Below are 23,249 nucleotides of genomic sequence, written 5' to 3' on the forward strand. Positions count from 1 at the left end.
TCTCAAAAGTATCTGTCTTTTATTTTGATAAACTAAAAATGTGGTTCCTATGTCTTCACAGGCTGCAGAAGGCGTTGCTTTGTCTTCACTTCTTGCTTGCAGAACTGACTGTCTGTTTTCGCTGATACTGTGACTCAGTATCAGGTTGTGTATGTACACAGTCTGTATTATGGTGTCTATCTGTCAGTCTTTTAGGTTGCACGTGGTAACCAAGATAATTCGCCATCTATTGCACGACAGTCCGTCCTTGAAAAGGGATCCCTCCTTGAGGTTTTTTCCTATTTTCCCCGTCTTGTCCAGGGTAGAGGGTGTCATATGATGTGCAGATTATGTATTATTTGGCTGGTGTTGTTATTGTCCCACACCAAACTGATAAAGAGTACACCGGCACATATGTTTATCCACACTTAGCCTACTCTCAACATGACTTCACTTTTAACCCAACCTCTTCTAACACTAATCCTGCAGCTAAAAATATAATTTGTCCTGATTAATGTGTGGGATCAGCCCCGTCACTTCTTTTTTACATTCTCACATTGATAAAACAGTTAATAAATCAGTAAAATATATTGTTCAAATTACAAAAAAAGACTAATACATCAGCCCTTTGTAGTAGTCTCATAATTTAGTAGGGGATTAAACTAGGAGAACACTTGAAGTGACCAATACCAATGTAGATTAGATAAATACATATAATACAACACCTGTTTAACTCTCCATTTAAAATGTACAGAGCTGTCTCCACCATAGCAAAATGAGCAAACACTAAACACAGTTGTTATTCTGTATATTTATTGATAATAAGACCACTGATGGTGACTAAGTCAATAGTAGACAGCATGGCGCAATTCTTTTTGAGTGTCTGGTGACCCCATGTGTAAGCAGGATGGTATTACAATTTAGTATTTACAGGACAACATCAGTTTGGGGAAGGAAAAAATATGTTTCAGAGTGTTGGAAAACATACATTCACTAAATAAATGTTTAGCTTTAAAAGCAAAAAGGTTTGAAAAGCCACAACCAAACACAGACCAAAATTGAATACAACATGATCCACAAAATCTAGACGCTCTCTCTCTCTCACACACACACACACACACACACACACACACACACACACACACACACACACACACACACACACACACACACACACACACACACACACACACACACACACACACACACACACACACACACACAAAGGTTAGGGACACAGTCAAATAAAAACACAAAACCCCACACACTCACTGAAAGAGAGAGAGAAAATCACTTGGTAAAACTGTAAACTTAATGTCAACCAAACCATAATAAATATACAGCTAAATTGAAACATCTACATGTGCATGTTATGCTCAACAAAACGTTGGCCACAATTATTTTTCCAGTGCGAGTCCTATAAACTATAACAAATACAGATTAACAGCACAAGGTGCAGAATCAAAACTGTGACACAACATTTTTTACCAATTAGCTTATTAGAATGAGAACCATTACATTATATAAATTACATTTCCCATAAATATCTACAAGTGATGATGAGGGTGATGATGGCATGTTGATGCACTACATAGAATACTGTAAATACTAGATGAACACTGTTGGAGTCCTGCGTATCTCTCACGTCGACTTCTGTCACTGTCAACACCCAGCTGGCATTATATTCCAGGAGAAAACAATTGATATGATTTGATATCACCCTAACAGGCTCAAATCTGTGTTTCACTGACCCCTTCTGGTTGAAAAGCTTGTTATTAACACCCAGAATCCTTGTTTTTGTTGTACCTGTAACCACGCCCAACAGTGATGTCAGGTACACCTGTACATCACTGCAACAAGGTGAGAACTTTAACCATTGGAGATCGACAAAAACAAGATTCTCAGCGGTTGCTTTTTAAAACGTAATCTTAAATTTTGTTTTTTAATTTAGTCAGTTACTTTTACATAAACCAAAAAGACAAGTACTGAAACCATAACTGAAACATTACTAAGGTGTCAGTATGCTTCAAATGACATGCTTGTTTGATCATCAAGCAGCATACTTAGTCACATAGAAGAATCTGTCAAATTTCATCTGACAATGGGTGTAACATTATGAATGCCTTTGAGAGTGTGAGCTGTTGTCCCTCTTAGTATGATTCACTGCATCTTATCCCTTTCTAAGTTTTTCATCTTGCCTTCAAGTGTGGCCGTTCCAAACAGCTATAAACACTTCTGCCTTTAGACGACACCTCATAGGAACTACGTAGTTTGAAGCATGCAAAATTCAGTTAAAGTTTGTATTGAGTGTTAGGCTTGATTAAAGCCTGAAATGGCAGGGTCACACCAGCATTTGAACCTGGATTTTGTGGTGGAATAATGGCGAATTATATTAAATGAAATCTAAATTAGACAAAGTAAATCTGCATTGAGTTTCATTTTGTTGAGCTTTGACAAGCTAATTTGCGCTGTTGACCAATAACAAGTCATCTTGACAGCTGTATTACCAGAACTGACCTTTAGGGGAACAAGTGAGTCCCAACACAGATGAAGCTATTGTAGCATTTTAGCTGTGTGTTGAATGATCCATCTTTATTTACCCTTCTCTGTCGGAGTATAAACTTCTCCACGAAATGGGCTCGCAAACGGTTATGAGACAGGAGCCGATGGTACAACTCCGTCTTTATAATAAAAGATTTGAACTTATCATGTCTTTAGCGTCAGAGATACTGTAACATTACTTTCTGGTGTGACCCGGCCTTCAGTCTATATTTTAACAGATTTGTGTCTCAACTGACATTATGTTTTTTTTTCTTGAGGAATAAAAAATCTCCAAAAAGAGATTAAGTCACATTAAGTATCCTAAGTATATGTATGAGCTGTAAATTAGGGCAAAGTTGAGCGTTATTTTAAGTTACTGGGGGTGTTTAACAATTTTAACACATAATGTACACAACATAATCTGCTTTTGGGATAAAATATCCAGTCAAAGAAATAGTGTGCCTCGTTTACAGGTAAAAATGTACTAATACAATACTTCCTTTTCTCTCCTTTGTCAGTTTCCTTATTTTTCATATAAACTTAAACTATCCACCTTAGTACACAAGATCAGTTAAAAAAATGTCACAACCATAGGAATATACAATGGTGAGCAATAGCAAAGTCAAATGCAAAACTAAACCTATTTATTACATTTTTGAAAACTTTCAAGCTTTAGTAACGTCATTCTGTACAAAGATGTGCAGTGGTCTTCTGATGATGGACGGTGGAGCATGCTGCAGCCAACAGAGAAGCCAAGTTTCACCCAAACGCCTATCTGAGACCAACACCGCCGTCAACTCAAACAACTCTGGTCTACCTGCTTGTTGTAGGCTGTATTGATCCGAGATATGTGCTAATGAGCAACTTCTACATCAAGCAGCGGTGGGATGTGTGGTATAGAACGCTTTGATGCAACAGCAGTGAGTCGAGGAATGGTGCTTTACAGTAAGATACATTAAGATATTACATGAAGATCACAGGCAGAGAGAGACGGAGGGAGGTCAATTCCAATTCAGACGTGTGATAGTGTTTTGGGAATTTACTCTCGTCATGTGTCAAGGCTCTTTGTCTCTTCTTCTCCTTAAAAGACAAAATCACAACAGAAAGAAAGAGTTACTTGTGTATTAAAGGTCCAATATGTAACATATTTACTGTATTAAATTAAAAATAACTACCACAATATGTCACAAGATATTAAGGAAACATGCCAAGTTGAAATACTATCTTCTCTGAAAACAATGCTAAAGCCAGTTTTTTCTTCTTTGAAATTTCCTTTCCAGGACGGAATGTCTGTTTTTATTTTGGCCTGTGTGTTGTCGTCAACTGGTCATTTTGACACACGGGTTGCCAGACATGAAACGCAAACACGCAAAAACAACATGCTGCAGCAGTGGTAGCAGCAACTGGATTGATGGAGAAAGATTCATTCTACCCGACCTAAAAAAACTCTGCATCTTTCTAAACAATTGCATGACCAGAGATGTGGTAAAACACGGGTAAAGAGGACCGGGCAAGCGGGCCACAGCTGTTTACAACCACTGTGACAGACATATGACAGAAACCGCAAGTTGGACTTCCTCATAATGGAAACATGCAGTTTAAAGCGCCCATATTATGCTCATTTTCAGGTTCATAACTGTATTTTAAGGTTTTACCAGAATAGGTTTACATGGTTTAATTTTCAAAAAACACCATATTGTTGTTGTACTGCACAGCTCTCTCTCACTGCTGTAGATCCTCTTTTCACCTGGTTTCTGTTTTAGCTACAGAGTGAGACCTCTTTTCTTCTTCTTCTTCTGTACTATCTTTGATTGCACTCGCACATGCGCAGTAGCTCAGATGTAGAGCATGTCAGCTAGCTAACTCTAGAGACAGTAAAAGAAAGGCTGTTTCTCCAACTTCAGTCAGTTACAAGGCAGGATTAGCTGGGAGACTTCTAAATGAGGGCACACATGTAAGTAGTTCTTTTGTAGATTATGGTGAACTTGTGTGTGTTGTAGCAGTGCTTTGCTATTGAGAACGATGTAGCATGCTAGCGTATGCGACTAAGCTAAAGCTAGCATTAGCCGGCTTAACGCTTAACGCCACGAGCTAACGGTTGTGGTTAGCCAGCTCATTTCGGACTGTGACGTCACAGTCCGAGGCCGATTTTGAACAGCTCACTAGGAGACTGAAAGCAGGACACATTCAGAAACCTGTATCTCACTCAAAACAGCATGGATGGATTTTTTTCAAAGTTTGTATGTGTGTGGAAGCACCAGAGACACAAAAGAACACCCCAAATCCCAGAAAAAGTGTTTTTTTCATAATATGGGCACTTTAACTTTGGCAAAACAACCGTGTAGCCTGAATTGTTGAATGGGGACACAGCTTACGTTCTCTACAGGTTGCTCTGCAATGTACGGTATGTTACGTTATGGAATATTCTTGCTGCTATCGTTACTATCGCCAGCTTCACGGTTATGATATGTTGGACAGTAAGATGATTCCCACTTCGTTACAAACTGAATTGCAACCATAATGTGTAATGTAGACAAGCAGTGTAGAAAGACAATATGTTTATTCATTTTTTACATAACGGGGTCTGGAAAGTAATAGAAACGAAAATCTTCCCCCTGCCAAAATTCTTTCTCCGCTTCTATTCAGAGGTCGTAGCCGACAAATAGTGACTGTGACCTGGGTACAGACAACTGTGAGGTCGCTGTCTTTTTAGCGGTTGTTGTTGTTATGTTTATCCGAGAAAGGGTGGCTGTCAGCCGTGTACAGAGCTCCGCAAGAGCATGGGCTTTCATGGCCGTGAACATAGCAGCATCTAGCTACTTCGCTGCACTTTGAAGTAATGTCTGGTAATGTGAGACTAGCATCTAGCTAACACTGACATTGTGGGACATTGTGTTCAGCGTTCTCAACCTGGCAAACCCCGTGAACTTCGAGTCTGGGGAGGAGGGGCTGGGGAGAGAGACGACTCTCTCCAGTATTTTGAATTTGGACTGCAGTAACCATTTTAAACGCTAGCTGTCAGTATGACATATTGCACCTTTAATTAAACCAGCAGTAATTAATTGTATGGCCACTTGGGAGCAGCAAAAACACCATTCACTTAACTATCATCTTAGAAACTGTGCTGAAAGGCTAAAAACTCTGTAGAGTGACACCTTTTACATTATCTTAGCAATTGTATTCTTAAATATAACTATATATATATAATATAAATATTGATTATCGCTAAATGTGTGTGTGTGTGTGTGTGTGTGTGTGTGTGTGTCTCTCACCTGCCACGTCACATCAGCTAAACCATCTCATACTGATTGGCTGTGATGATCCTGGACAGACAGCAGGCCAGCAACATGCCAATTAGCTGAAAGATAGACAGAGAAGGTTTTTGGTTTATTTCATGTTTGGGATTCAAAACATTTTCTGAAAATGAAGACGTCATTTCCTTTGACAACTTCGCATTCCTCTCTGGGAACCATCACCTTATCGTGGTGGAGAAGTTTGTGTGTCCCTATGAACCTGAGGGCTTTGTGCTCCTGGTAGGGTCTCCCAAGGCAAAGTGGTCTCAGGTGAGGGGCCAGACAAAGAATGGTTCATAAAACCCTATGAGTCATCGAGGAAGAGATGAAGTTACCCTGCCTGGGGGAAGCCCGGGGCCCCCGTCTGGAGCCAGGCCCAGAAGGAGGGCTCGTCAGCGAAGAAGAAGCAACGTGGCAACTCCCTCTCTATCCCATGGGCCCACCATCTGTGGGAGGAACCGCTGGGGTCGGGTGCGCGGCCACACGGGTGGCAGTGAAGGTCAGGGGCCTCGACGGACCAGACCCGGGCAGCAGACGCTGGCTCTGGAATGTCACCTCTTTGTGGGGAAGGAGCCGGAACTGGTGCGGGAGCGCTACCGGTTAGATCTGGTGGGGCTTACCTCTACGCACAGTCTCGTTCTGGAACCATACTTCTGTATAGGGGTTGGACTCTTTTCTTCTCTGGAGTTGCCCAGGGTGTGAGGCGCGGGCGGGTGTGGGGATACTCACAAGCCCCCGGCTGAGCGCCGCTACGTTGGAGTTTACCCCAGTGGACAAGAGGGTCGCCTCCCTACGCCTGCGGATTGTGGGGGGGAAAACTCTGACTGTTGTTGGTGCATATGCACCAACAACAGTCAGAGTTTTCCTCAGATTGAAGAGGAACAATGTGGATTCCGTCCTGGTCGTGGAACAACGGACCAGCTCTTCACTCTCACAAGGATCCTGGAGGGAGCCTGGTAGTATGCCCATCTGGTCTACGTGTGTTTCAGGGATTTGGAGAAGGCGTATGACAGGGTCCCCTGGGAGATACTGTGGGAGGTGCTGCGGGAGTATGGGGTGAGGGGGTCTCTTCTCAGGGCCATCCAATCTCTGTACGACCAAAGTGAGAGCTGTGTCCGGGTTCTCGGCAGTAAGTTGGACTCGTTTCAGGTGAGGGTTGGCCTCCGCCAGGGCTGCGCTTTGTCACCAATCCTGTTTGTAATATTTATGGACAGGATATCAAGGCGTAGTCGGGGTGGGGAGGGTTTGCAGTTTGGTGGGCTGGGGATCTCATCGCTGCTCTTTGCAGAGGATGCGGTCCTGATGGCATCATCAGCCTGTGACCTTCAGCACTCACTGGATCGGTTCGCAGCCAAGTGCGAAGTGGCTAGGATGAGGATCAGCACCTCTAAATCTGAGGCCATGGTTCTCAGCAGGAAACCGATGGAGTGCTTACTCCAGGTAGGGAATGAGTCCTTACCCCAAGTGAAGGAGTTCAAATACCTTGGGGTCTTGTTCGCGAGTGAGGGGACAATGGAGTGGGAGATTGGTCGGAGAATCGGCGCAGCGGGTGCGGTATTACATTAAATTTATCGCACCGTTGTGACGAAAAGAGAGCTGAGCCAGAAGGCAAAGCTCTCGATCTACCGGTCAGTTTTTGTTCCTACCCTCACCTATGGTCAGGAAGGCTGGGTCATGACCGAAAGAACGAGATCCAGGGTACAAGTGACCAAAATGGGTTTCCTCAGGAGAGCGGCTGGCGTCTCCCTTAGAGATAGGGTGAGAAGCTCAGTCATCCGTGAGGAGCTCGGAGTAGAGCCGCTGCTCCTTCGCGTCGAAAGGAGCCAGTTGAGGTGGTTCGGGCATCTGGTAAGGATGCCTCCTGGGCGCCTCCCTAGGGAGGTGTTCCAGGCACATCCAGATGGGAGGAGGCCTCGGGGAAGACCCAGGACTAGGTGGAGGGATTATATCTCCAACCTGGCCTGGGAACGGGATCCCCCAGTCGGAGCTGGGGAAGGGAAGTTTGGGGTCCCCTGCTGGAGCGGCTCCCCCCGCGACCCGACACCGGATAAGTGGATGAAGATGGATGGATGGAACTTTGCATTCCTGTTGTAAGGACTGATAGTGCTACTAGCAGTGTTGGGAAAGTTCACTTTCTACATGAACTAGTTCAAAGTTCAGTTCACAAATTTTAAAATGAACTAGTTCATAGTTCTTTTTTTCAATATGTTGCTGCAAGCTATTATTTTTCAAAATTGAAAGGCTAGCCGGGTGCTTCAGTTCAATGTGCCGTTTCAGGTTTGCTGTGGATGTGACTGAAGTGTGGATTTTCTTTTTGAAAGGCGGCGGGCAAAGTTTGCACAGAAATGTAAGATTTTTCCCATCCTCTCCGACCTTGTCATAAAACTCGTTTAAATGATCATATGACGCCTCCTTGCTGCTTTGTCGCCTAGATGCTGCTGTCGTCTACATGCTGCTTTTTGTTTTGATGACGCATGCAGCGGTGCGACACTGGTGGCTGGTGTTGCCAGATTGGGTGTTTTTTTCCGCTACATATTAAGGCCTGTTTACGGTGTGTTTTAGCCGGGTTTTCGCCTGGAAGGCTCTATAGAAATCTGGCACCCTATTGAACGAAGTTAAACTGAGAGCGTGCCGTTCACCGACACCAGAATGAATGAGTTCACAGTAACGTTCATCAGGCAGTAATACAGTACGTTCAGTTCACGTTCGGTCAAAATATGAACGAGTTCATGAACTATTGTTCAATGAACACATTCAGGCACAACACTGGCTACTAGTTTCTCCTTCCTCCCACTAGCATTGTTATTTGGTATTTCATATCACTGTTACGCTGATGATATCCAGTTCTATGTCTCTTTTAAGCCTGAGACTGACAAACTGACTGTTTGGCACAATTGTCTGACTTCCATTAATGACTGGATGGCAAACAACTTTTTACAGTTCATTGCAGATAAGACGGAGGTCCTTATGGTTTTCCCTATCATTCACTGCATCTTATCCCTTTCAAAGTTTTTCATCTTGCCTTCAAGTGTGACCGTATCAAACAGCTATAAACACTTCTGCCTTTAGACGACACCTCATACGAACTATGTGGTTTGAAGCATACTAAATTCAGTTTAAGTTTTTATTGAGTGTTAGGATTGATTTAGAGCCTGAAATGGCAGGGTCACACCAGCATTTGAACCTGGATTTTGTGGCGAAATAATGGCGAATTATATTAAATGAAATCTAGACTAAATTAGACAAAGTAAATCTGCATTGAGTTCAATTATGCTGAGCTTTGACAAGCTAATTTAACTTATTGTTTCTTCAGATAATACATTTGCTCAGTGTTTGGGGTCCCTTTCTTCAACTGTAGTCTAATCTCAAAAACCCCAGTGTTACATTTGATTATGCTATGGATTGTGATCTATATCAAATCATTGATCTGCAAATGTTTCTTCCAATTAAGAAAAATTGCCAAACTCAGGTCTGTTGTCTCACAATCTGATCTAGAGATGATCATTCACGCTTTTTTATAATCCCGGGCAGACTGCAATTCCCTTTTCACCTGTCTCAGCAAGTTGTCCCTGGACCATCTATAACTGTTTAAGAACGCTGCTGAAAGGCTGTTGACCAGGACGACTCACATCAATTCCATCTTACCCTCTTTACATTGGCTTCCTATCAAATTCAGGATTCATTTAATGTTTGTTTTTCTGACATATAGAGCCATGCATGATCAGGCACCTGTGTGCATCTCTGACGCTCTCCATTCTTATAATATCAGTAGGTCACTTAGGTCTTCTGACCAGGGCTTACTGGTTGTCCCTCACGCTCGACTAAAACCAAAAGGTGACCCGTGCCTTTGGAGTGATGGCTGTGACATTTATTTTCAACAATTTTACCCTTATGAAGCACTTTGTGACATGTTCTGTAAAAGGTACTGTATAAAAAAATATTATTATTGTTGTACATGTATTTGTTGAGAAGAACAAAAAAAAAGGATATGAGCCTGTGCATTTTGTCTAAAGTTGAATTTCAAAAAACTTGAAGTAGAAACTACTTGTTTCATGCAATTGGTCTTTTTCGCAGAAGAGATTTTGATTGGTCATAGTTATAAAAACACAGGTGTTACTAATAACATTACTGGAATTGTTGGGTCTTTGTAAATTATAGAGTGTGGTCTATCTACTATCTACTCTATCTGTAAAGTGTCTTGAGATAACTCTTGTTATGATTTGACACTATAAATAAAATTGAATTGAATTAACGATGGCTATGTTTTGTTCAAGAGTGCCAGTAAGCCATGACAGTGTGACAGTGAGCCAGCATGAACAACACTAGGACCCTGAAACTAAAGCAGCTAAATGGAATTCAGCCATCATTCATTTTATTTTTTAAACTTGTGCTTTTCCTTCAGGTCAAAATTTCTTTCACAAAAAAGACCATTTAAACAATATCTCTTCTTTTTTTCTATAAAGCAATCCATCAGATTCCCTGTATTGCCAAAGCTGGCAGTACACAATGTTAAAGGGATTAGACAATGTGTCTGTTCATCTTATTAGCAATTGTCTGGCTTGTTTTCAGTAATCATGTCTCTATATTAAACTTGTTAATAATTTATTAATGCTAAAAAACATCATCACCTGCAAAACATTAACTTTTTTTCAACTCTTACCTGTGAGAAGGCAATCCCAAATGTCACTCCTGCAATGATGGCCATGTTGGTCTCCATGAATGAAGTGACCAGCTCATAGCAGCCCTGAAACACAGGGGGCATGTTAGTTTGCAGAGGAGGGTACAGGGACGTGTTATATGTGCAAATTAGGGGCAAGATGGATATCTGGGAGACTATCTGAGGCAGTTGTTAGTGTATGGAGGAGGGAGATGGTTTTAAAAGGTGAATGAGTTCCTTCTGTCAGATGTAAATACAGTTATGTTCTGAATGGTGAGATTCATAAACTACATAAAGTACCAAGCAGAAAATACAATGACACACTGACCTGGTGGTAGACCTTGTTCAAGGCTAGAGTTGCATTGCGGAGGTCTTCTGGTTTGCAGTCAGAGGAGTTAAAGCAGCAGCTGGCAGGAATGCCGTTGGATGGGTAATACACACTGCCAAACCAACTAGTGTAGTTATACACTCCACAGCAACGCAGCTTGAAATGCACAAAAAAAGAGAGAGCATAGAAATTAAATGAGGATTAAAAGAGAAGGCTGGTAGTATTTTGATAGTTTTTTTTAAAGAATAAATCATTTACGCTAGTCAAACAGGACTATTTTCAACCACGGTTTAATATATATATATATATATATATTTTTTTTTTTTTATATTTAATGACTCAAAATAAACTTCTTTTGGACAAAAAAGCTCTTTGGTACAGACAAATAGGCTATATAAGGCTTTGGCTACACAGACTTGTTAGTAGCATAAATACATTTTAGTTTTTGGTCTTCATGAGATTTTTTGACAATAAGAAAATAGATTTGCTATCCTTTAGAAAAATCAAACATTTAGTGTTCAGGGTTGCTTTTTGGTGTGCTGCTGATGCATGTATTAACCGTTTCACCTTGATGCTTTTGTGTCAAGGGGGACTTACCGTGTGCTGCAAGTAATCAACAGCACGGCTCGCCTCATCCTCAGCGTTGTAATTCAGAACTGCGTCAGTGTATGTCCTGTGAAAGGTTCCCTTTATCTGCAGAATGCAAACACATACGCACAGTTAACAGCACATACACGTTAACAGCATAAGAGTGCTTTACACAGCGTTAGTGTGAGACTTGTTGTCACGTGTTGTGTTGCATGCATGCTGACCTCATGGCGAAACACAAATCCAGAGATCCCAGCCACTAACTCAGCGAGGAAGACGAGCGACAGAAACATGGCATACTACAGAGAGAGGAGAAGGAAGAGGGAGATTTGCATAGTTTGCATGAAAAACCCTCTGCCTTAGTGCATAATTTGCCTATGCTCACACACACACACACACACACACACACACACACACACGATCACCATTAACTGTAACAAGTGCCCTGTAGCATCTATTGGATTTCTGATCCCTCTCCACAGGACAGAGGTCAACCATTATTCCCTTTATAATATGACTCAAGGCTAATTAAGCAGCATCTCTCCAAGCAACAATGCACTCCACCCTTCCCCCTACGTCATCTCACCAGCTTCAGCATCCATGGGCTTCCTCTGCAGGTGGCAAAGCATCCAAACAGGCCAAAAACGATGATGACGGTCCCGGTGCCGATGAGGACGTACGGGGAGTTGGTGGAGTTGTCGGCTATCAGAGAGATGTACGGGCCCAGCATCACCTTCCCCCATATTCCCACTGCCAGCAGGATGGCTCCTGTTATCTAGAGGGCGGGAGTTGGAGATATGGATGTAACAAGAATGAAAGCAGGGAACAGGCCTTTATCTCTGCACTTCTGCGAGATTACAATAGCTGTGTTTTAGCAGCCGTGGCGAGGGGGAGGAGAAGAAAGTGGATCAAGGTGGAACAAAAAAGCAGAGCAATTAGCGTAAGGAGGAGGAGACGGCAGACAGGAGACACAAATTCATCTGCCGTTTGGGATAGCAATCACCTGCTATCCCCTTTATGAATATGCCTGCACAAACACACAGACAGAAAGAGAGAGAGAGAGAAAAAAAAAAGAGGACATATCAAAGAAGCTCTTTGATCAGAGGCGAAACGCTTCCTCCTGTTGCGCCTATCTTAGCATTTCAAATGAAGGCTGCGGATAAAAGAGGGTGTTGTACGAGGCAGCTGAAGCGGCGTGTGTCTCAGCTGGGTATGTCTTACTGGCATTGGAAAGAGAGCGGGGTGTGGAACGGCTGCTGATGATCTGACTCTGGCGAGGGCCAACTCATCATCCTAACCTCCCTCCTTTCCAAGAGGAGGCTGTTCGCCGTCCTGCTGCCAGCCCTTCTGACTAGAGAGGGAGCCGTCTGTACAAAATGTCTCTGTGCACCCTGGAACCTCGAAAACGGATGACAAGAATGCTCTCAGCTCTTAGCAGAAAATGAGCGAGTATGACTGAAACAGCAATGACTCCATCAGTTTTGCTCTTTGAATAAATGTTCCCTCTTAACAATTAGTCAACAATGTCCTGAGGCTTAATGTCACGTTAGGTAAAAATGACAATAATGTATGATTAACAAAAAAAACACATTATATTCTGTATTTGCATAAACTTAGGCTGCCATGCCTCATTTAAGCTCTGACTATAGCTTACTGTAAACAGGTCTCTGCAGATTGACTGTGTTAACAACATTTGCACTTTGCCCCGTTGGCAGAGAGTGCACATAATGACTGGGCAAAGGTTTCTGACCATGACAAATCACCAGTCTGTCCTTTGCCGTATTGTTCTAGATTTGGTCTACCAAAGGTATAAGTAGCCTTTTAGACTTTACCACAGTGAGAGTGGTGTGAGAATTGCTACTACTATCTGTGTAAATTGATCATGCAAACATCCACACACAAATTTCCATATCAACACTAAGACACACAAGGACGATGAGTTTCAGCTGAGGGTGAAATGATAAGAAGGGTTACCTTGAGAAAAAACACACACACTGGCAGCTCTTGAGGAAACCAAAAGCTAAAAGTAACTATGTTTTGAAATTACATTACATGGGTTTAAGGCCGCAACTAACGATTATTTTTAGTATTGATCAATCTTTTGTATGTCTTGAAATGATGTATTTATAACATAAACATGTAGCTGTGGTTTCTATTACGTAAGAAAAACCTAAAAATGGGTATTATTGACGAGCTGTGGGCAGTTAGATGCGAGGTAGATAAATCCTTAGTGGCACGACATTTGATGGGAGTGAGAACTGAAAAGAGTAGATTTTTTTTTATTATTATTAATTTAGCCATTTTAGGCCTTTATTTTTGACAGGACAGCTTAGACATAAAAGGGGAGAGAGAGAAAGAGTGGGAATGACATGCAGCAAAGGGCCGCAGGTCGGAACCAAACACCCGGCCGCTGCGTCGAGGACCAAGCCTCTGCATATGGGTACACACTCTACCAGGTGAGCTACCCACGCACCTGAGTAGAGTATATTTTCTATTTAAAATCGTCTCAAGAGTTGTCTGTTTGTTTTTCTAATCTCTTTATCTGAATCCTCATCCTGTTGTTCCCTCTACTACTGGAGCTGCTGTGTACACGGATTACATTTTCTATGTGTCTTTTGTTTGTTCAGAAGTGTAAAAACTCTAAGCACTAGTGCTGTAGCTATTAGTGAGGCTCTATCTATATCCACGACGTTCCATTTCCAGGATTGCTCTGTTGCCGCCGGAAATTCTCCAGGGTAAATCCAGACAGCTAGATAGACTATCTGTCCAATCTGAGTTTTCTGTTGCACGACTAAAACAACTTTTGAACGTACACGTTCCACCAAAACAAATTTCTTCCCGAGACTATTTTGCAGCGGCACCGTGGCTTTGCCTGGTGCTTAGCGCCGCCCATGACGATGGTGATTAGTTTAAAGAAATGCCAATAAACCAGAGCACGTTTTTCTCCCATCCCAGGATGCTGTGTGGACTAGCCAGACCATCATCCGCAGCGCTGTGAAGGAAGGTCTGGCAAAGCGAGACTAGTGAGGCTCTGTCTACTGATTACGAATGCTAAACGGTAAAATGGTAAACATGGTCAAAGACTAAGGTACTCTCCTGGCTCCACATGCTCATCTAAACCGACAAGCACAGATGCAATTTGCTTAACTTTTTGGCCACTTGGTAGCAGCAGTAAAACAGCAATATTAGCATTGACTTGGACTCGTGTTTCTGGTCACCTGATACATGTAAAGTCCAATATTCACTTTCTTTTAGCTCTGTTTTGGTCTCAACCAACTCCTGAGGGAAATATCTGGCTCTTTAGCTACTCAATACTCCACTAATATCGGAAATATAAAAAACATTGATTAATGCTGCTTTAACTAGTCAGTCTATCTTAGGTTGTTCTTGGCCCTTATTAAATATTTGACAAGAGCAATATAGACCTACTTATCCTTAGCAAATTCAATTATACAGAATATTAATTTACAAATATTCCTCCAATGAATTAACACATTTAATAGTGAAAGTGAACACTTTTGTTTGAAAGTGGATGAAATTATCTATCACAGTACATTGATTGTATTTTTTTAATCCCAATATTTATATACATATATTGTGACAAAGATATTGACAAACTGTTAATGGATAACAAATAAAGACAGGAATGTCTGTTTAAGGCTAATGCAGTAAATTAAATACCTGACAAATAAAGGTACTTTATCAAATCGATGCAAAAATCTTTTTCTTTTTGTTTTGCTCATTGATTTGCAACCTTGCCCACAATTTGCTAATACAGTGGTTCTCAAGCTGAGGCTTGGAGCCCCCAAGCAGTCGTAAAATAAATCTGAGGGGTCAAAAAATGACAGAGAAGCAGAACTCAATTTCTGCTACATAAATGTTAATGTTAATTTTTCTGATTATTTACTAATCTTTGCTTTTTGCTTGTGAATTACTGGTTAGTTTTACATCTTTAGGCCACTAAAAAGTATTAATATAACACAATTTGAAAATTTGATTGAATAGGCCACCATGCATTTAACACCATTATGCAGACATTTTATTGCAGCATGTGATATTGAGGTATTTAAATGGTACGTCAAAATCTCTGACGATAGACTAATCTATATTGTGTCGCGTTATGTATGCCAAATGAATGTAATCTAAAGTAATCAATTGATCGTTTCATCTATAAAACGTCAGAAAATTAGAGTAGTAAAGTGTTCATTTTGAAGCCAACGAGGAAATGAAGTCCAAGAAGTAGGGGCAAGTCATCTAGACTTCATGTGTGCTGCTGAATCTCAAACAGCTTCAGGCCTCCTTTCTCCTCCCTGGAGCAGAGAACCCCCCACCCTCATGCATGTTTTGTTTGAAATTCAATGCTAGGCCGGCCACCCTGAGAGTTTAAAACAGGTCACCCCTCTTCCCTCCTCCTCCTCCTCCTCTTCCTCCCCAGGCCTAATAAAGCAACAGAAGGTGTGATGACAAAATATGCTGGCGAGGACACCACACAGACTCTACCACATGCTCTGCATATGACCGTCCAGTGTGCAAAGTATGGCGACGTAGCTATTCACACTTAAGACATTATTCGCCACGACAAGCTGATGACAGTGAAACCATGGCCCAACATTAAAGGCAGCTCTCCCACTGCCAGCGAACCGCTCCATTGCTTCACCCTCAGGGTTGAATGGAGCCACAGAGCTGTGAGACCCTTCTGCACTTTAGACATCTGAAACCTGATGCTGTAGATGTAAGGGAGCGCAAAGAGACGCTCCAATCCTGACTAAATATAAAAACGCATATCAGTGACACTGGCACATGTCTGCAATGCAGGGAGATACACAGCACAGCTTTGCTTTTTAAGCCTTTGTAAACACAGAACTGAAAGGCTGATTTCAGCTTCTGTGTTTCCACCCAGACTTTCTTCTGCAATGTAAGGGGTTATTTTAGAAAAGCAGAGAAAGTACTCTTCAGATTCTTAACACATTATGGACAGATAAATCTCTTTCACATGTTCTCTTATAAGATCATCCCACCCTGGCTATGCCTGATTGCTATCAGAAATCGGCCTATAACCCAGAATTACTGCATGGTCAAAACCGCACTAAATTAATCAACATGCTTGTCAGTCACACAGTATTGTGGTTATATGTTGTCTTATGTATTCATATTATTGCTTGCCCAAATGCTATATATATATATATATATATATATATATATATATATATATATATATATATATATATATATGTGTGTGTGAAGACTCAGCTGGTAGGCTAATCAAAAAGTAAACAAAGACATATCCAAAGCAGCCAAAACCAAACAGTGAATATGAAAATACTATTTCACTTCTCAAGTTAATCTCAAAAGTAATTTATCCCAAAATTGGAAGCAGATTTATTTGGTTTGAGAGAGGCTTTCTGAAGTGATCTGCTGGCTCAAATCGTGAGGACACTTACTAAATGGAGTGAAAATATGAGCAGAATCTATTCTTCAAATGACTGTTGTTATATAGGCTACTGCTTGCTCAGCATTATGAACACAGCATTTTTATGAATTTCAAATCAAGTAGTCCACACACACTGATAATCGCAAGATCCCCAAAACATGTTGCCTGCTTTTTGGTCACATGGTTTGTACACAAAAAAAAAGAAGCTTTTCCTTTGTAGACAGAATATTAGAAACACTGGCAACTATTTTGATAATCATTTAAGCCATTTATCAAGCATAAATGCTCACAATTTTATTGATCCAGCTTCTCTGATGTGAGGATTGCTTACATTATAGTAAATTAAATATCTTTGGGTTTTGGACAGTGGGTCAGAGAAAATGACACATTTGTAGACGTCATTTTAGGCTTTAAGATTGTGAAAAACATTTTTTAAGACAATTTTCTAATCTAAAACCGAGAAAACCTTTGACAGATCAATCAATAACACATATTGAATACAACACAACCACAAATTACAACCTCAACATTTTGTGTCAGCAAACATACAACTACAGTAGTAGTAGTCTCTTTGAGGTGCTTGAGTATTTCTATGTTACTTCAATTTCTACTCCATTACATTTTGGAAGCCTATATTGTAGGTTACTATTTACTCCACTACATTTATCTGAAAAAGTGACGCTTACTCATTAATGTATAAATAATTATAATCCAGTGATATAAATATTCTTCGGAAATGGGCATAATGAGTACTTTTACTTAAGTATACATGTTGATGCTAATTTAGCCTACTTTTACCTAAGTAAGATTATGAATGCATGACTTCTACTTTTAACAGAGTATTTTTACACTGTGGTATTGCTACTCTCGAGCAGCTACAACATAAAAATGCTGCTTACATCTTAATGCATAAATAATCATTAAATATAATATGTACTCACAGAGACCATTATGCTGCAAAAAAAGGTACTTTTGCTTTTGCTGATAACACTAACTAATAATACTACTTTTACTTAAGTAAGGTTTTGAATGCAGGACTTTCATTTGTAATGGAGTATTTTTACACTGTGGTATTGCTATTTAACACCTGAGTACTTCTTTCATTACCAAGTGTTTCTGTTTTTCTGGACACTCAGTTTAAGGTACTTTTAAACATTTTCTATAGTGTTCCTATAGGAATCAATAGGTTTGCTGGGGTAGTGCCATTGTATATGTATGGGAGTATATACTAAGGGTGCAAGGTCCCTTTAAGAATCTATAGCAACGACCCCAAAATGTAACGTTAGCTACATTATGTGGTGAGAAAATGGGCTTTAAACGGGCCGTATCAAACAGACTAGGCCCTTAACGTCAGACAGAGAAATCGTTGCGGTGATATTGCCATCCTCTTCCGCGCTGACTGACAACAACCATGATGCTATGTGTGCTATGTAGTCACACCACTGACCGCCCGGCAGCCATACATGTAATGTAACGTTAAGCTTTACACAATTAATAGAATACAGGACGATAGGATCCACATTTTAAACGTTAAATTAAGAATGCGATTTTTATTTAGCGTTATATTCAAACAACAGCATGATTCCGTCGATGATGCTGCCACTGTCCAGCCCTTCATCACGCACAACAATAAAAAAAAACATTATGGTGCAATATATATATTAAAAAAAAAACAGAAACCCAAAGGGTACGTACCCAAAACACGAAGGAGTATACGATGAGGAGGGTTTTAAGGCAGGTGATGACCGGTTTAGTCTCCATTCTGGAACGTACGTTAGACCCACTGTGCGATAATAAAGGGGGAAAAAAATGTCTCTGCGAACTGTCGCGTTGCAACCGTGCGCTGATGCAGCCACACAGCGCGTCACTGGAGACACGCACCACTCAGCCAGAGCTTTCCATATTACATTATCATCAGTTTATGTCGTATCAAATGATAGTATCGATTATTTTAGAGACAAATCAAAAATGTGCCCATTATGTCCCCCCCTCCCCAAAAGCATGATAAAGGTTCATCAAGGTTTTTGTGTGTAGGCCTAAGAGTATAGCAGTGGTGGAAAGTACATTGACTCAAGTACTGCATTTAAGCATAATTTGAGGTACTTTACTTGAGTATTTCTATTTTATGCTATTTTATAGTTCACATTATGGAGGCCATAGGCCTATTACTCCACGACACTTATCTGACAGTAGGCTATAAGTTACTATAGTTACTTTGCAGATTCAGATTATTAATACACAATATAATTAGCACATGAATTATAACGTAGTATAGAAGTAGGCTATACATTTGTCAAAATTAGCCCCACCTTTACCAGCTGCAACATTACAGTGATGCACACATGAATGCATCAATAATTATAAGGGGATTATTATTCTGAAATTGGCCATTCTGTATAATAGTACTTTACATTGGGTACTTCATATTGATTCTAATACTTTTGTACTTTTACTTGAGTAACAATTTGATTGTAGGACTTTTACTTGTAACATAATATATCTACACTGTTGTATTGCTACTTTTACTTAAAGTAAAATATCTGAGTATGTTGCACTTTAAAATTGACATGAATTTGGATATTTTAATGCATGATATTTTATAAACTGGTTATAGGTTTGGATGTAAAATTTTAATCTGCAAAGTAACCAGTAACTGCAGATGGCTGATACATGTAGTGAAGTGAAAACTACAATATTTCCCTCTTAAATGTATTAGGTGGAAATACTAGTAAAGTACATGTACCTTTCAATTGTATCAAGTGTTGCGCTTTAGTAACTGTATTTAGTTAATCTTCACCACTGATACTTGACCACTATTGGCCTCCAAACTATTAATACTAATTCTAATTACTTAGTAGCCTATGCAGTATTACCAGGTCTTCTCACATCGAAATACTCAAAGTACAAGTAGGCCTACTCATGTCTTTGTATTGTTGCCTTGTGTATTTGTATGTTGCTTGAATGTGTTTCTTTTTTATCTTTCACCCCTGACTGCATATCAAGTTTCCCATTTGGGATAATAAAGTGACTGGACTGAACTGAACTGAACTAATTAGGGGTCCAAACCCAAGGGGGCATCGGAACCACGTGTTGCAACGCGGTTCACATCTCCAGCGGAGCGTGGGAACCCTATTGTTTTTCTACGGATTCTTCTTCTTCTTCTTACTTATTTTTATTATTCTTTTCCGCCTACAACCAAAACCGTACATGGTGAGGGTTTGCCGTTTTCAGGACTGGTCCACAACTCCGCAAGGACGACAGTCCCAAAGTTGACCCATTTTCACCACTAGGTGGCGCTATAGCAGAAAAAACGCGATTGTCCCTATAACTCCCACACCGTACACCCGACATTCAAAAACCATATATCTACCAAAGAATTTCTACGCGTTCACTGGATCCAACTGAATCACGTGATATAGGCCATGCCCATTTCCGCCTAGACTTTTAATGCGTGAAAAATCGCAATTTATCAAAAACCTACTTTTTCGAACTCCTCCTAGACTTGGACTTGGACCGTACCATCTCCAGACTTTTATACGATAAAAATTGAGCATATAGCGCACAAACCAATTTGTGTAGCTAACTATGAAAACACCAACTTTGCCATATCTTGGCCACAATTTCAGCTATCAACGCCAATCTTTAGATTCTCCTTTGTCCTGACCCTCTGGAGGTCCCCCACGCGTTTTATGAAAATTGGTCACTAGGGGGCGCTACAAATACAAAAAGTTTATATCTCATGAACGGCTCATCCGATTTATACAAAATTTGATGGGTACCATCTAGGTTCAATCCTGAGGCCAACCCTAGAGTGGGGTATTGGGGGGTCAAAGTGGGCGTGGCCTATGGGACCCAAGGTGACCCAAGTCTAGATTCACCACTTACACTGTGAACAACTTTCAATTTACAGGGTAGATGGACAATGGGCCATGGACCACACCTACCAAAAATTACACATGTGGACCACTAGGTGGCGCTATAATGTTTTTTTGTCTTGAACTCCTACAATACACATATCTCACATTAGAATTTCTTACATCCACGTGTTCCTTGAATCAAGCTGAATTACATGATATAGGCCACGCCCATTTCCGCTTAAAGGTTTTTTCGCAATATCGCGCAATATGCCAAACCAACTTTTTCAAACTCGTCCTAGGCCGTGCAACCAATCTGCACGAAACCTTGTAGATAGCATCTCCAGATAGACCTGACCAAAAGTTGTACAAAGAATTTTACTACGTTAACGTATGCATATTTGATGACCAATCAAATTTTCCTAGCTAGCTACCACACACATATCATATCATATCTCGGCCAAATTAAATGTTATCAGCAAAGAACTTGAGATCCTTGTTCAACATCCCACTACGATACTCTCAACCAAATTTGGCCAAGATCGGCCTTAAGGGGGCGCTATAATCAATGTTTATTTTGGCCAATAACTCAATGCATTTAAATGGGAAATTTCCAATAGCAATATCTCCGCCACAGTGAAAGCAATCAACACGAAACTTGTGATGCTCGTTCGGCATGCCGCCCTGAGGCTCTGTACCAAATTTGGCGAAGATCGGCCATTAGGGCGCTATAGTCAACATATACCAGTTTTGGGCCTTTTAACCCCTTCTGAGGTCGAGCATGTTGTATACAACGCCAAACGGCGATCGGCACTTCTGATTCATGACTTTATAACTTCATAATTATAAGTCGAAACTTAGGGTCTTTTGGAGCTAAAAGCTAACAATTGCCCTTTCTGCTGATGTTTTTTTTTGTCTTCTTAGCCCTTACAGAAGGTTTTGCATCCAGCCTGTTTGTCCAGAGTTTTTCGGGTCTTTGTGAAATTAATCCATACTGTTACATCCAAGATTGATACACGTGTAAGAAATGTTAATAGTTTGTCCTTTATGAGTTATAATATAGAAATGTATATAGAATATATATAGAAATGTAGTGTCGCTCGTTCGGCAATCCTCAGAGCGCTCTGAGGATTTGTACCAAATTTGGCAAAGATCGGCCATTAGTGGGCGCTATAATCAACGTATAAGGGTTTTGCCCTGTTAATGGGATATTTGCAATTGGGAATGTATCACAGACCTTGCAGCTCACTTCTCAACCCACCTGACAAAGTTTCTACAACCTTCAGAGTGGACAAATGTGACTTTTCTCCCACTTTTTCAATCCAAAATCAACACCATTCATAGGCGCTGATACCGTGCAATTAAACATTGCAGTTGGTGCTAAGTGGAGAGTCTGTCATAGTGTGATTGGTTATGTCGGTGGCATTTATTCTTAATTTCCCACGAAGCTGATCGCGGTTACGTGTCAGTTAAACTTCTCATCTCCAATCCTATCTGTATGTGTGAGAAGTGGTGCTGTCCTCAGTTGAAAGCCTACTTTACGGCTTTTTATCGAGTTAATAGGCGAGTGTGTTCATGTCGGTCGCTGTCCATTTCCTAAGGTTTTGAAATGCAAACAACTTTTGACTACTTTTTTTTTTTTTTAAACGACGTGGGCCTGTGAGCACCCACGGAGGAAAACATCAATCGGCGCCTATGACACCATTTACAACAACCTGACCACCTCCCCTGCTCTTTCAACCACCACACCTGCCGGTACCTCCACCCTCTCAGTCACTCTCTCATTTCTCTCTGCTGTCCCCTGTGGTCATGGGGGTTAAGAGGTTTGTTTATAGTAGAGAATGGTTAAAGGTAGTATGGAGATGAACCGTTAACCACTACATTTGCAGTGGCAGACTACCGCAGACCTTGTGCATCAAACCTCTCGATATTCACCAAAGTTTGCCCCCCCTACGTAATGCTTCAGGTCCCGCATTGGCACAGCTTCCCGGGTCATCGGGGGCGACTGGCGCGGCTCCCCGGGGCGTCTGGGATAGACGTCATAACCGCTTGCAGTTCTAGTTCTTATTAGTCCTTACCTGTCCTATTCAGGTCTCGTGTCCCTGAGGGGTAGCTAAGTCTCCGTCCACTGCACATGATAAAAAAACAAAACATCCATCATTTATTAAAATCACGACAACACAGACTCAAACCCAGTGTTCACCTCTCATACCCGTTGAGGGTCCTTCTCCATTACCGTCAAGGCCTCCAGAGTCTGGAGGACCTTCCTCCTCCCCACGGTCCTGGAGCCCACGTTGAAGTGACATCATATATTACATGGACAGCTGAAATGAGGTCTAGAGAACTCCAGGAGTGGCTGACATGGTTACAGTTGGTTCCTGGGAAATATAACTTCATACTGACAGGTGTTTCTATCTATTTATATCAATGAAGGTAGGCTAATAGATGACAGAAGATAACAGAAACACCTCTCCGTATTATGGAATACAATTTAACAGAGCCACAGTCTCCAAAATGAGCATAAAGTTGAATCAACACCTCCTTAAAACCGTTACAACAAAAACATAACCCTCATAAA

The 23,249-nt window shown here is 41.0% G+C and overlaps 1 protein-coding gene across 1 annotated transcript; it reads right to left on the bottom strand.

Moving 5' to 3' along the window:
* Positions 1-775: 775 nt before the first annotated feature.
* tspan7b (tetraspanin 7b) lies at positions 776-22,977 on the bottom strand. The gene is made up of 9 exons (XM_039818304.1): positions 22,875-22,977; positions 18,513-18,700; positions 11,973-12,161; positions 11,611-11,685; positions 11,396-11,491; positions 10,799-10,954; positions 10,474-10,557; positions 5,793-5,878; positions 776-3,600 (listed from the first exon to the last, which is right to left on the bottom strand). Exons 1-8 carry the CDS (start codon positions 22,975-22,977, stop codon positions 5,810-5,812), a joined length of 960 nt encoding a protein of 319 aa, XP_039674238.1. The 3' UTR covers positions 776-3,600; positions 5,793-5,809.
* Between the last annotated feature and the right edge of the window lie 272 nt (positions 22,978-23,249).

Source organism: Perca fluviatilis, chromosome 12 (genome assembly GCF_010015445.1).
Source record: "Perca fluviatilis chromosome 12, GENO_Pfluv_1.0, whole genome shotgun sequence".
Taxonomy (NCBI): Eukaryota; Metazoa; Chordata; class Actinopteri; order Perciformes; family Percidae; genus Perca; species Perca fluviatilis.